The sequence below is a fragment of the Doryrhamphus excisus genome, linkage group LG15 (assembly GCF_037039965.1).
Source record: "Doryrhamphus excisus strain RoL-2023G ecotype Guam linkage group LG15, RoL_Dexc_Guam_v1.1, whole genome shotgun sequence".
Taxonomy (NCBI): domain Eukaryota; kingdom Metazoa; phylum Chordata; class Actinopteri; order Syngnathiformes; family Syngnathidae; genus Doryrhamphus; species Doryrhamphus excisus.
The window spans coordinates 16235426-16248021 of record NC_136371.1 but is presented as its reverse complement, the minus strand read 5'-3'; the positions used below and the strand labels follow the sequence as shown (position 1 = coordinate 16248021).

At 35.4% G+C, this 12596-nt stretch overlaps 1 protein-coding gene across 3 annotated transcripts in view; it reads right to left on the bottom strand.

Moving 5' to 3' along the window:
- The window catches only part of LOC131104921 (inactive dipeptidyl peptidase 10-like), a 39059-nt gene that overhangs the window by 22031 nt on the left and 4432 nt on the right, over positions 1 to 12596 (bottom strand). For all 3 annotated transcript variants that reach the window (XM_058052613.2, XM_078796731.1, XM_078796732.1), the window contains exons 3-6: positions 6953 to 7047; positions 4513 to 4587; positions 4327 to 4379; positions 4169 to 4250 (exon numbers count right to left, since the gene is read on the bottom strand). In XM_058052613.2, the coding sequence (XP_057908596.2) occupies positions 4169 to 4250; positions 4327 to 4379; positions 4513 to 4587; positions 6953 to 7047 (305 nt within the window). The remainder of the gene's footprint in view (positions 1 to 4168; positions 4251 to 4326; positions 4380 to 4512; positions 4588 to 6952; positions 7048 to 12596) is intronic.

The following is a 12596-nucleotide window of genomic DNA, read 5'->3' as shown; positions in this document are numbered from 1 at the left end:
GGGGAGAGATTTGTCTAGTTTATCTAGATGACATAATTGTTTATTCTTCATCTGTCACTCAACATTTTGAGCGTCTGCAGATGGTAATAGATCGACTCCAGAAGGCCAATCTGACCATCAATCTGAAGAAGTCCAAATTCTGTCTCAGAGAAATCAGATTTCTTGGTCACATTGTTTCTGGTAAAGGAGTCAGAGCTGATCCTGACAAAGTGGAGGCCATTCAGGCCTATCCAGTGCCAACAAATCTCAAAGAAGTTCAGAGATTCTTAGGACTTGCCGGATGGTATCACAAGTTTGTACCGGACTTCTCAAAAACTGCTCAACCCTTGAATGACCTTAAGAAAAAGGGAAACCCTTTCATCTGGAGCCAAGCTTGCCAGCAGGCCTTTGACCAGCTTAAGTCCAGTTTGACCTCTCCACCTATCTTAGGTCACCCAAATCCAGACTTGCCTTTCTTCGTCTACACTGACGCAAGCAATACTGGTCTAGGAGCAGTGTTAACACAGAAGGAGAACAGTGGAACTGAAGTGGTTCTGGCATATGCCAGCAGGACCTTAAACAGAGCTGAAATGAATTACTCTGTAACAGAAAAAGAATGTCTTGCAATCATTTGGGCTCTAGAAAGATGGCAACACTATCTTGAACCAACGCTCTTTACCGTAATCACAGACCATTCTGCCTTGAAATGGGTCCTCTCATCCACAAAAACTACTAGTCGGTTGATCAGATGGGCTCTGAGATTACAGAGATTTGACTTTATCGTAGAATACCGCAAGGGGAAACTTAATGGTGCTCCAGATGCTCTTTCCAGGATTCCTTGCCACAGCAGATGTTTTCTGTACTCTAATAAAAAAGAGGAGAACCTTCAAATATCCCTTGACCGGGTTTGGGAAGAACAAAAGAAGGACATAAATGTGGAACAAGTCATGAAGCAGCTAGCTGAAGGAAACAAAAAAGTAAAACAGGAGTTTGTCATTCTGGAAGACAAATTGTATCACAAAAAGCAAATGTCTGAAAATGAAATCCACTATAGGCTTTACATTCCTCGCAGTCTGGTTCAGGAGATTCTTCAGAACTATCATGAGAACCCTTTAAGTGGACATGCTGGAATTTTCAAAACCTATAAACGACTTTATGAAGTGGCATATTGGCCTGGAATGTGGACCGATGTAAAAAACTTCATTAAGACATGTCATGTTTGTCAAAGTCTGAAAGCAGATAACCAAAAACCTGCTGGAAAAATCCAACAAACCACTGTCAAAAGCCCTAATGAAATGTTAGGTATTGATCTTATGGGTCCTTTACCAAAAAGTCCTGATAGAAATGAGTATCTGTTGGTTGTGGTGGATTACTTTACACGTTGGGTTGAATTGAGTCCATTACGAACTGCTACAGCCCAAACAGTAGCCCGATTCCTGAGAAAAGAAATCTTCACAAGATGGGGTGTACCTGATTACATCTTGTCTGATCGAGGATCACAGTTTGTGTCAGCAGTTTTCCGTGAACTCTGTGAACAATGGACTGTGACTCCCAAACTAACCACTGCCTATCATCCACAAACTAATATGACTGAAAGAGTGAATCGTAATTTGAAATGTATGATAGCCTCTTATCTGGATAATAATCATGCCAGGTGGGATCAATACCTTCCTGAATTTAGATTTGCAATAAATTCTGCTGTTCAAGAAACTACTGGTGTAACCCCTGCAGAGTTGCAAATTGGTAGAAAGCTCCTTAGCCCAATAGACAAAGTTCTCAAAGGACAGATTTATCCCCCTGATAAACCAGCCTATGATGTGGTCCACCGCATGAAACAACTCAAAACCGCTGTTGAGGAAAACATAAGAAAATCAAAACTTAGGCAACTGAGAAATTACAACAAAAATCGCAGAACCGTTAGTTTCAGACCTCGACAGAGAGTGTGGGTAAGGAATTTTCCTCAGTCACAGGCAAAGGATAAGTTCACCTCCAAACTAGGAAAAAAGTGGAAAGGACCCTACCGTGTAGTTAAACAACTTGGACCCCTGAACTACAGAGTGGTTTTAGAGGATACAGGTCAGGATGTAAGAACTGTACATGTTTGTAATCTTAAACCTTTCTACCCTACTGCTGAGGACCTGGAACATATGGAAAGACGAAAAGTACTCGATATCCTGCAGGAAAGCTCGGAAGAGGAGGATTTCCCAGGGTTCTCGGACTAGAATTAGACTGATCCACCAATCTCGGCATTACCACTATGCGTGGTCTTGTCAAGGGGGGGGAGATGTGGCAGAGAAGAGAGGAAACCTCAAATAATTCTGGCCACCTGAGCAGGAGAAGGAGGGGGAAGTGATTTAATTAGGGAACACCTGTGAGCATGGAGAGAACAAAGGGCAGAGGAAAAGGAGATTCCGTGTGTGAAGTGAGAGTGGAAAAGAAAGGAGACGATCAGAACTAATAGCAGATTATTTTTAAGTCATTCAAGATCCTAATCGAAAAAGGAATGAACTCAAGTAAATGTGGAAACTGAAGGAGAAACTGAGACAAGACAAATTATCAGCGGTAAAGAAGAAAGTTTCTTGAAGCAGGTTGGATCTGAGTCTCTGTTGGACCTGCTGTCCGTGGCTGTTTTGTCCCTCCTCTGTTGTCGGCAAAAGCTAAGTCTGGTCTCCTGCCTTTGACTCTCCTGGCTTCCTCCATTTTCCTTTCTCCTCACATTCCCCTTACCTTCTGGTTTCCTCAGCTCCTGGAACATTACAGCTCCCAACCCATACACCTACACTAATCATTGCCCCTTCTTTCATATCGAACTGGACTGAACTGATGGTGAAAGGACTTGTGAACTATTTAACCCCCTGCAAACACTACACACACACATACACACACACTCCCACGCCTCACAGAGGGAAAAGACTATCTGGGTTCCTAATTTATCGGACTTAATTAATGGACATTTAATTTATTTTTTGTGAATCCGCTTTTGAGTTTGCAGTAGATTATTTTGTGAATATGACTTTTTTCATTATGAGAATTTGAAGGATTTTTTGTGATTACATTGAATATAAATGATGATTTGAAGGATTCTTTGTGATTACATTGAATATAAATGATAATATGAAGAATTTGATTTTTTTTGAAGGAAGTAAATGCAAATGATGATTTGAATAATTTGAATGTTCTTTTTCTGGATTTGAATATAATTTATATTGACTTTGAGTATCTTATGTATTTTTTTTTTCACTTCTGTAGCTCAGGTTAAGCTAGCCGGATGAATAAATCCAAAGGTTATCTTGTAAATTGACAGGTCAGTTTATCTTGTCCCTGTCTGGCGCCCAACCATTGTTCCTATTTTTAATTGTTTTGATACCTTTGGTAAAAGCCTACGCTACAGTATTTAGTATTTAGTATTTAGTATTTAGTATTTAGTATTTTGTATTTATTTCTTTATTTAGTATTTTTTATTCATTTTTATTTATTTATTACTTATTTATTACTTATTTATAACCTTATAAGTATGTTTTGAACATCATTAGAGTCCTCAGGAGAAGAAATAACACCCCTATAGTCAATACAATTTACCCAAAATTTTAACATAATACATTTACATTTAACATAATACACTTATAATGTTTTATTTAAATTATTTAATTAATTTAATTAAGTAATTAATTTGTTTATTACTTACTTAAAACCTTAAATAAATGCAAAGTAAATGTAAATATGTAAATATATGTAATACGTACGTATACGTATATATGTTTTGTAAATACATATATATACGTAAATATGTTTTGAACATCATTAGAGCTCTCTGGTGAAGAAATAACACCCCTATAGTCACATTTACCCACTATACTATGCTATAATACCCAATATAGTGAACATAATAAGAGAAAATAAGACAGAACTTAGATAAGTTGGCACTGAGAGTACTTCCTGTGGTGTATACTGACACCTAGTGACCAATGTAGGGTATTACATATCATTGCTGTGGCGACTCCGTAATCAGGAAAAAAAAAAAAAATTCAAACAAAATTTAATTTAGTATTTTTTTGTGTGTAAATCCAAAAATATGTAAGATTTGAGCATAAAAAACATTTTTTTACAATATAGTACATATGTTTTTTTACCATCATTAGAGCCCTCTGGACATTAAATAACAACCCTATAGTCATATAGACGCTCTCACCAGTTGCTGCCCTTGTCGTCCCCAGGCTGCATGCTGCAGCACGGCGTTGTGGACTTCCGGAGGGTTCAACTCCCACACCTCCCTGCGAACGCGTGAGAAAACGTGACGCAACGCCATCGCCGACGTTCACATGAAAGAGCGTAGCGGCGCCAGCCTACCGTGTGTAGATGTTGTAAACAATGTAGGAAGCCTGGTAGGAATACCTGTACATCTGGAATGAGGAATAGGAATTAGGAATACATGAAGGTGACCCACATACCGTCAGACCCCCCCCCCCATGGCCCCCCCAGAGAGAGTGAGTGTGGGTAGAGTGTACTAAAATACCAGTTTCATTCACCACGTACCTGTTTGACATCGTAAGCAAAGAGCGCGTATTTGAGGTCTGCAGACAGCCAGTACTTCGCCACCTTGAACGCCACCTGACGAGAAAAAAGCAGATGCGTTCAAACCCGACTGGAATCAAACGCTGAAATCCATGCATGTCATAAATAATACACTCTTATTGCTGCAATATGATATACAGCTTCTAGGAAAACTAGCAAAACACAGAATGAGAATGAGAATTAATGAAGACCCCCCCCCCCCGAAATACCCCCGCCCCGTCCCATGTAAGTCAGGGTGTCATAAGATCTCGTGTCACAACTCGTGTTTGTTCCACAGAACAATGGAATGAACGGAGGGAGCCCTTTTCATACAGTCTCTCTTTGTCTCTGTGGGTGGAGACGGGGCCACGAGCATACACACACAGCAGTGCAGAGGATGTTAAAACCTCGTCCAATCTCGTCTATCGTCTCGTGTTGTAAACTGAGCGTCGTACGTATATTAAGAAAGTATATAGGCTGCACGGTGGACGAGTGGTTAGAGCGCAGACCTCACAGCTAGGAAACCCGAGTTCAATCCCACCCTCGGCCATCTCCGTGTGGAGTTTGCATCCGGGTACATCCGGGTACTCCGGTTTCCTCCCACATTCCAAAAACATGCTAGGTTAATTAGCGACTCCAAATTGTCCATAGGTATGAATGTGAGTGTGAATGGTTGTTTGTCTATATGTGCCCTGTGATTGGCTGGCCACCAGTCCAGGGTGTACCCCGCCTCTCGCCCAAAGACAGCTGGGATAAAGCTGTGGAAAAGCGGTAGAAAATGAATGAATGAATGAAGAAAGTATATAGGCTGCACGGTGGTCGAGTGGTTAGCGCGCAGACCTCACAGCTGGGAGACCAGGGTTCAATTCCACACTCGGCCATCTCTGTGTTGGAGTTTGCATGTTCTCCCCGTGCATGCGTGGGTTTTCTCCGGGTACTCCGGTTTCCTCCCACATTCCAAAAACAGACAGCTGGGATAGGCTCCAGCACCCTCGTGAGGTTAAGCGGTAGAAAATGAATGAATGAACGTAAATGTAAAAAGTGTAAAAAATGTAAAAAAAAAAAAACAAAAACAAAAAAAACTACGTGATTTTTCACAGGAAATAACATAATTCAAAAAATATTATCAAAAAATACATTTTATGGAGAATAATTCAAATTTTTTATGCAGAAAACTACACTGGTACACAGTGGTATCTTGGTTTTTGATATTTCGATAATTTTTAATAGGAAATAATAAAGTTCAATGAATCCGTTCCAGACACCCACAAATATGAGTAAATATTTAGTATAGAATAATAATAATAAACAGTGTTAATGCAGAAAACAACTCCATTTTTAAAGGGTTCTTTGAAAGCCCTCAAAAATTAAATAGCACCCCTATAGTAACCTTTACAGTCATATTACTCAATATGGTAGACATAATAGGAGAAAAAACTAACCGAGCGGTTAGTGCACAGGCCTCACAGCTAGGAGATCCGAGTTCGATTCCACCCTCGGCCATCTCCGTGTGGAGTTTGCATGTTCTCCCCGTGCATGCGTGGGTTTTCTCCGGGTACTCCGGTTTCCTCCCACATTCCAAAAACGGTAGAAAATGAATGAATGAATGAAGAAAGTATAGGCTGCACGGTGGACGAGTGGTTAGCGCGCAGACCTCACAGCTAGGAAACCTGAGTTCAATCCCACCCTCGGCCATCTCCATGGGGAGTTTGCATCCGGGTACATCCGGGTACTCCGGTTGCTTCCCACATTCCAAAAACATGCTAGGTTAATTAGCGACTCCAAATTGTCCATAGGTATGAATGTGAGTGTGAATGGTTGTTTGTCTATATGTGCCCTGTGATTGGCTGGCCACCAGTCCAGGGTGTACCCCGCCTCTCGCCCCAAGACAGCTGGGATAAAGCTGTGGAAAAGCGGTAGAAAATGAATGAATGAATGAATGAAGAAAGTATATAGGCTGCACGGTGGTCGAGTGGTTAGAGCGCAGACCTCACAGCTAGGAAACCTGAGTTCAATCCCACCCTCGGCCATCTCCATGGGGAGTTTGCATCCGGGTACATCCGGGTACTCCGGTTTCCTCCCACATTCCAAAAACATGCTAGGTTAATTAGCGACTCCAAATTGTCCATAGGTATGAATGTGAGTGTGAATGGTTGTTTGTCTATATGTGCCCTGTGATTGGCTGGCCACCAGTCCAGGGTGTACCCAGCCTCTCGCCCCTCCTCACACTTGTGAGGATAAGCGGTGGAAAATGAATGAATGAAAGAAAGTATATATAATATTCATTTTTGGACAGAAATTCTTCTAATAAGAAGTAGAAAACTAAGATTTACTATTTACTACTATCCTATTAATCATGCATTAATCATACATTAATCTTGTGTTTCCGGTTTTTGGATTAAAAAAAAGGAAAGCGACTTACAAAGGTAGTATTGCTGAGGAGGATTTCCGTCTTGTTGAGGACGAAATCAAACGTGACGACGTGACCGTCTCGGTTTCTGTACGCCACCACGGAATCTGAGCGGGACAAAAGGAAAATGGGATGGTGTCATTTGGGAAATAATGGAATCAATATTGTGTGTGTGTGTGTGTGTGTGTGTGTGTGTTGGGCGTGTCCAAATGTTTTCCAATGTTGGATATTCCTCGCTACGCTAAAAGCAATCCAGTGTAGGTGCTGACATAGCAATTCAAGTCACATTGTTGAATATTAAAATATTAATTAATTATTAATATTTTGGAAAGCAAAACATAGGCTAAGATTACGACATTACTGTAAAAATACATATATTTATATATATATCCATATTTCAAAAAGTGTATTATTAGTATCAACTTCAGTCTTTTTTTTCCCATTCTTGCAATTTTTATTTTTTTTACATTTCAACTCTTTTCTTAAACAATCCTCAGAATTTTTTTGGGAGTAATATAATAATATTACATTAATATAATATAATTATAAAATAATTAATTAATTAAATAATATTATAAAATAATTACTATTATAATATAAATATAACTTTTTTTTACTTTTTTCATTTATTTTTATTTTTTAGTTTTAAATATTTTTACTTTATTCCCATAATATTACAACCTTTCCCCAAGCTAATTATGTAGAAATTCCAACTTTAGTTTTTTTTCGTTTGCTTTTCGTCATATTTAGTAAAAGTAACTTTAAAAACTTTACAACTTTAAAAATATACATACTTTTTTGTAAATATTTCAACTAAAATGACATTTTCATGAAATTACAACTCTTTCTCTTAATAGTTTAATATTAATTGACAGTTAATCCATGACACAGTTAATCAACTATATTGGTAATTGATTAATTGATTTTTCATTTATATATGTATAATATTAAATAGATATAATAATATAATATAATATTTAGATTTCAGATTTCAGCCTCTCAAATGCGATTATATTATTATTTATATATTATATATAAATATATTATATATTATTATTTTATTTATATATTATATTATATTATATCAACAATTTCTCATAAAATTGCAGCTTTTTTCTTGTTAGAATTCTTTTAATATTTTCACCTTATGTTGCTAAAATTTCAGCCGCTTTTCCATTTCTGTTGTTGTTGTTTTTTTTACATTTTCCAACAAAAAATATTGTCTCGTAATTATAACATTATTCCCATAATATCTTATTTTTATAATATCATAACTAGTATTCCATAGTCTATTACAACCTTTTTTAGTTTTCTTTGTGTCTCATAATATAATGACTTTTAAAAAGATATATATTTTTCTAATATTTCAGATCAATCCTAAAACATTTCCGCATAATGTTGAGTTTATTCTAAAAAATACAGATTTTTTTTCTCTCATTCGAATACAACGTTTTTCTTTTAATAATTATTTTATTTTTATTATAATTTATTTTATTATTATTATTTTATTATTTTATTATTTTATTATTTTATTATTTTATTATTTTATTATTTTATTATTTTATTATTTTATTATTTTATTATCTTCAAATGATACCTTTGTCCTCGTGATTATGATTTCATATAACTTTTCCATAGTTTTCCATAGTTATTTTCATAAAATTATACTTTTTTCGTCTTCATATTTTCACTTTATTCTATTATATATATTATTATTATAACTGTTAATAGTTATCCTCCCTATCTGTGTGGAAGTGGTAAGTTTTTGGCTATTTAAGTTTAAAGGAAATAACTTGAAGGCTACCGTTTAGGTCTTCTTAATGAAGACCCCCCCACAGGGATCCCACCACAGTGGGACCACACCCCCTGGTCCACCTTCTTAAAAAGTCGACCAATCCAGAGGCATACCATGCTGCAGAGTCGTGTCAATCAAAATGTCCCATTTTATTACATATATTAAGAAAGTATATATAATATTCTTTAGACATTTTTTGGACAGAAATTAATTTTTTTCTTCTAGTAATAAATATAAAAATAAAAGAAGTTGAAAACAAAGATTTACTCAATGTACTGCAAAAAAGGTCAGTAAGGATAATTCATAATGCCGCCTACAGAGAACAAATAAATATTATATATCTATTATATAATATTGATGATATTGACGATAAAGGAGCCAACAAGTTGTCTTCTTGTTAGAATTGTTTTAATATTTTCAAAATTTTGCTGAAAATTTCAGCCGCTTTTCCGTTTCTGTTGTTGTTGTTTTTTTATAAATAATAAAATAATATCATAATATCTTAAGATACCATAACATACCATGATATTATATATATTATTTTTATAACATTATGACTAATATTCCATTGTCTATTACAACCTTATGTAGTTTTCATTGTGTCTCAAAATATAATGACTTTTAAAAATATATATTTTTCGAATATTTCAGATCAATCTTAAAATATTTCTACATAATGTTATGAGTGTATTCTCAAAAATCCTGATTTTTTCCCCTCGCTCGAATACGTTTTTCTTTTTTTTTCTTTTATTATTTTATTATTTTATTATTTTATTATTTCATTATTTTATTATTTTATTATTTTATCATTTTATTATTTTATCATTTTATTATTTTATTATTTTATTATTTTATTATTTTATTATTTTATTATTTTATTATTTTATTATTTTATCTTCAAATGATACATTTGTCCTTGTGATTATGATTTTATATGACTTTTCCATAGTTTTGCAATATTATAACTGTATTGTTTATCATATTACGAAAATGTTTTTTTTAATTTATGTTCTCTAAAATGGCGTTATTTTCCCTCGTAATATTACGATGTTATTCTCGTAAAATTATACTTTTTTCGTCTGCATATTTTCACTTTATTTTATTATATATTGTTATTATAACTGTTAATAGTTATCCTCCCTATCTGTGTGGAAGTGGTAAGTTTTTGGCTATTTAAGTTTAAAGGAAATAACTTGAAGGCTACCGTTTAGGTCTTCTTAATGAAGACCTTTTTTCCCGGAGGTTTTCTTCCCACTGTGGGTTGGTCTTAGCATCTATGCTAACTTGGATTTGTTTAGTAACGGAACCAAAGCAGTCGTAGCTTCCACCTCCCCGGGTCCTCGTCCTTCACCGCCGCATGTTGACATTGCACTTCCACGGCAGCCATCCATCTCAGCCAATGAGAAACGGGGCAGCCATGACTGGAAGCTAACTGTGTGTCTGCATCTTCATCACTTACACGTCATCTTCATCACTTACACGTCGTATTGATCTTTTATTTTTTTTTTTTGGACAGGCTGTCGATAGGATGATGAAACACCGCAGCCTCGTCTATCATAATAAATGTGATGGACGACTTTTGTTTACATTTTGTGCATCTAAAGTGACTTCAAGTTCATATTTATGGATTTATTATTCTCCGCAAGGGTCACCTCGACCGCAACCGATTCCTTTACAGCAGCTCGCCACTGATGCATTTCCACTCACAGCAATTTTAATCCATAAAAACCACCACAAGGTGGCAGAAGCACGTTTGATAATAGCTCGGATTTATCGTTAGCGGGCAGAATCATAGGAAAATTATAACGCACGCAACCAATTTTTGTGTTGTTTACGTTGGTATAATTCTTTAAATATTTGACCTGTCCTTAAAAGTTATGCTCCAAAAGTATCTTTTCACTTTTTAGTCGGGAACTTTTATATTTTCGGCTAAATGACAACTGACGGCTATACACTAATCCCTCATTTATCACTGATAATTGGTTCCACTGAATTTCTGCCAATTAGAGCCCTTGAAACATGAAATAGCACCCCTATAGTAATATAATCGGCGGTTAGTGCGCAGGCCTCACAGCTAGGAGCCCCGAGTTCGATTCCATTCTAGGCCATGTGGAGTTTTTACAAGAAAACACATGCCAAAATACGTTTTAACATTAGTAGAGCCCTCGGAACATGAAATAGCACCCTATAGTAACATTTACAATCATATTACCCAATATGGTAGACATAATAGGAAAAAAAACTTGTGGCTACATGGCAAATAAGTGGTTAGTGCACAGGCCTCACAGCTAGGAGCCCCGAGTTCAATTCCATTCTAGGTAATGTGGAGTTTTTACAAGAAAACACATGCCAAATGACGGCTATACACTAATCCCTCATTTATCACTGATAATTGGTTCCACTGAATTTCTGCCAATTAGGAATCCTTATTAATAAATGACATGTTTTGGTAGTTAGAGCATAGAAAACTGTTTATGACCTTCTAAATACGTTTTAACATTAGTAGAGCCCTCGAAACATGAAATAACACCCCTATAGTAACCTTTACAGTCATGATATCGAGTATGGTAGACATAATAGAAGAAAAAGCTTATAATAATAATAATAATAATAATAATAATAATAATAATAACCTTATAGTCACATGTATTACCCAAGAAAAAATAAAACATACTGTACTATAGAGTCCCGCATGCTAGCAGTGGCTAATGTATGATGACTGACACCTAGTGACCAGTGTAGAATACTACAAATGATCCCAATGTATTTGAACGCATCTTCTGAATGCCTTACGTTTGTATTACAGTTCATTCGGTCATTTTTGCCCATTTTGATCCACGTAAAAGTACAAAATACTGCATTATTATGTAGAAGACATGAAGAAGGTAACACAATATCAGGGCGGCTATTCATTTAGCATGGTGTGCTGGTTTAAGAGGATGAGCTATTGATAACAATCAGTCACCACCAAAATAACCAACAGTTCATGACTTGTGTATCAATGAACCATCACACATGTCAACATTGGGATCGTTAGTGTGTGTGTGTGTGTGTGTGTGTGTGTGTGTGTGTGTGTGTGTGTGTGTATGTGTGTGTGTTGGGTGGCACTCCGACTCTTCCTGCTCTAATGTGACTGTGAAGCCATCTGTGTTTTGGGCCTGCAGGTCAGCAGGAGTGCCTGACATGGTGTGTGTGAGTGTGTGTTGTGTGTGTTGTGTGTGTGTGTGTTACCAGGGTCTTTATTGTATTGTACTGGAAAAATAGATTTTTTTTTTTTATTTTAGAAAGTCGTGAAAATGTCACTCATGGATTATCAGGATCTGCAGCATAAAATAAAAAAAAAACATTATTAACAAAATTATTCCCATCATATTTTTACTATTTTCCTTAATATTGTGACTTTGTGACAACCTAATTTTCCATAAACTAAATACGTTTATTTTCTTTCATTTATGTCCGGTAATATTCTGACAAAAAAAAAATGTTTTTTTTCTTCGCTATTTCAACTCAAAGTTACAAAAGTGGGATTATTTTTCCTCATAATAATATGTAAAATTTATTAAATTAATTCATTATTTTAATAAAACAATAAAATTGTTGTTTGTTTGTTTTTCATTTCAACTGTTTTTTTCTTTCCTCTTGCAAATTTTTGTTCTGTAATTATGACTTTATTCCCATAACAAGCTAATTTTTCTCCAGCCAAATATTAAAAAAATGACAACTTTATCTCTATTATATATGTATATATATAACAATATATTACAATATATTATATACATATATTATAATATATTTTTTTATAAATAATATAAAATATTGTATTATCTAATATAAATATATATCTAATATATGTCTAATATA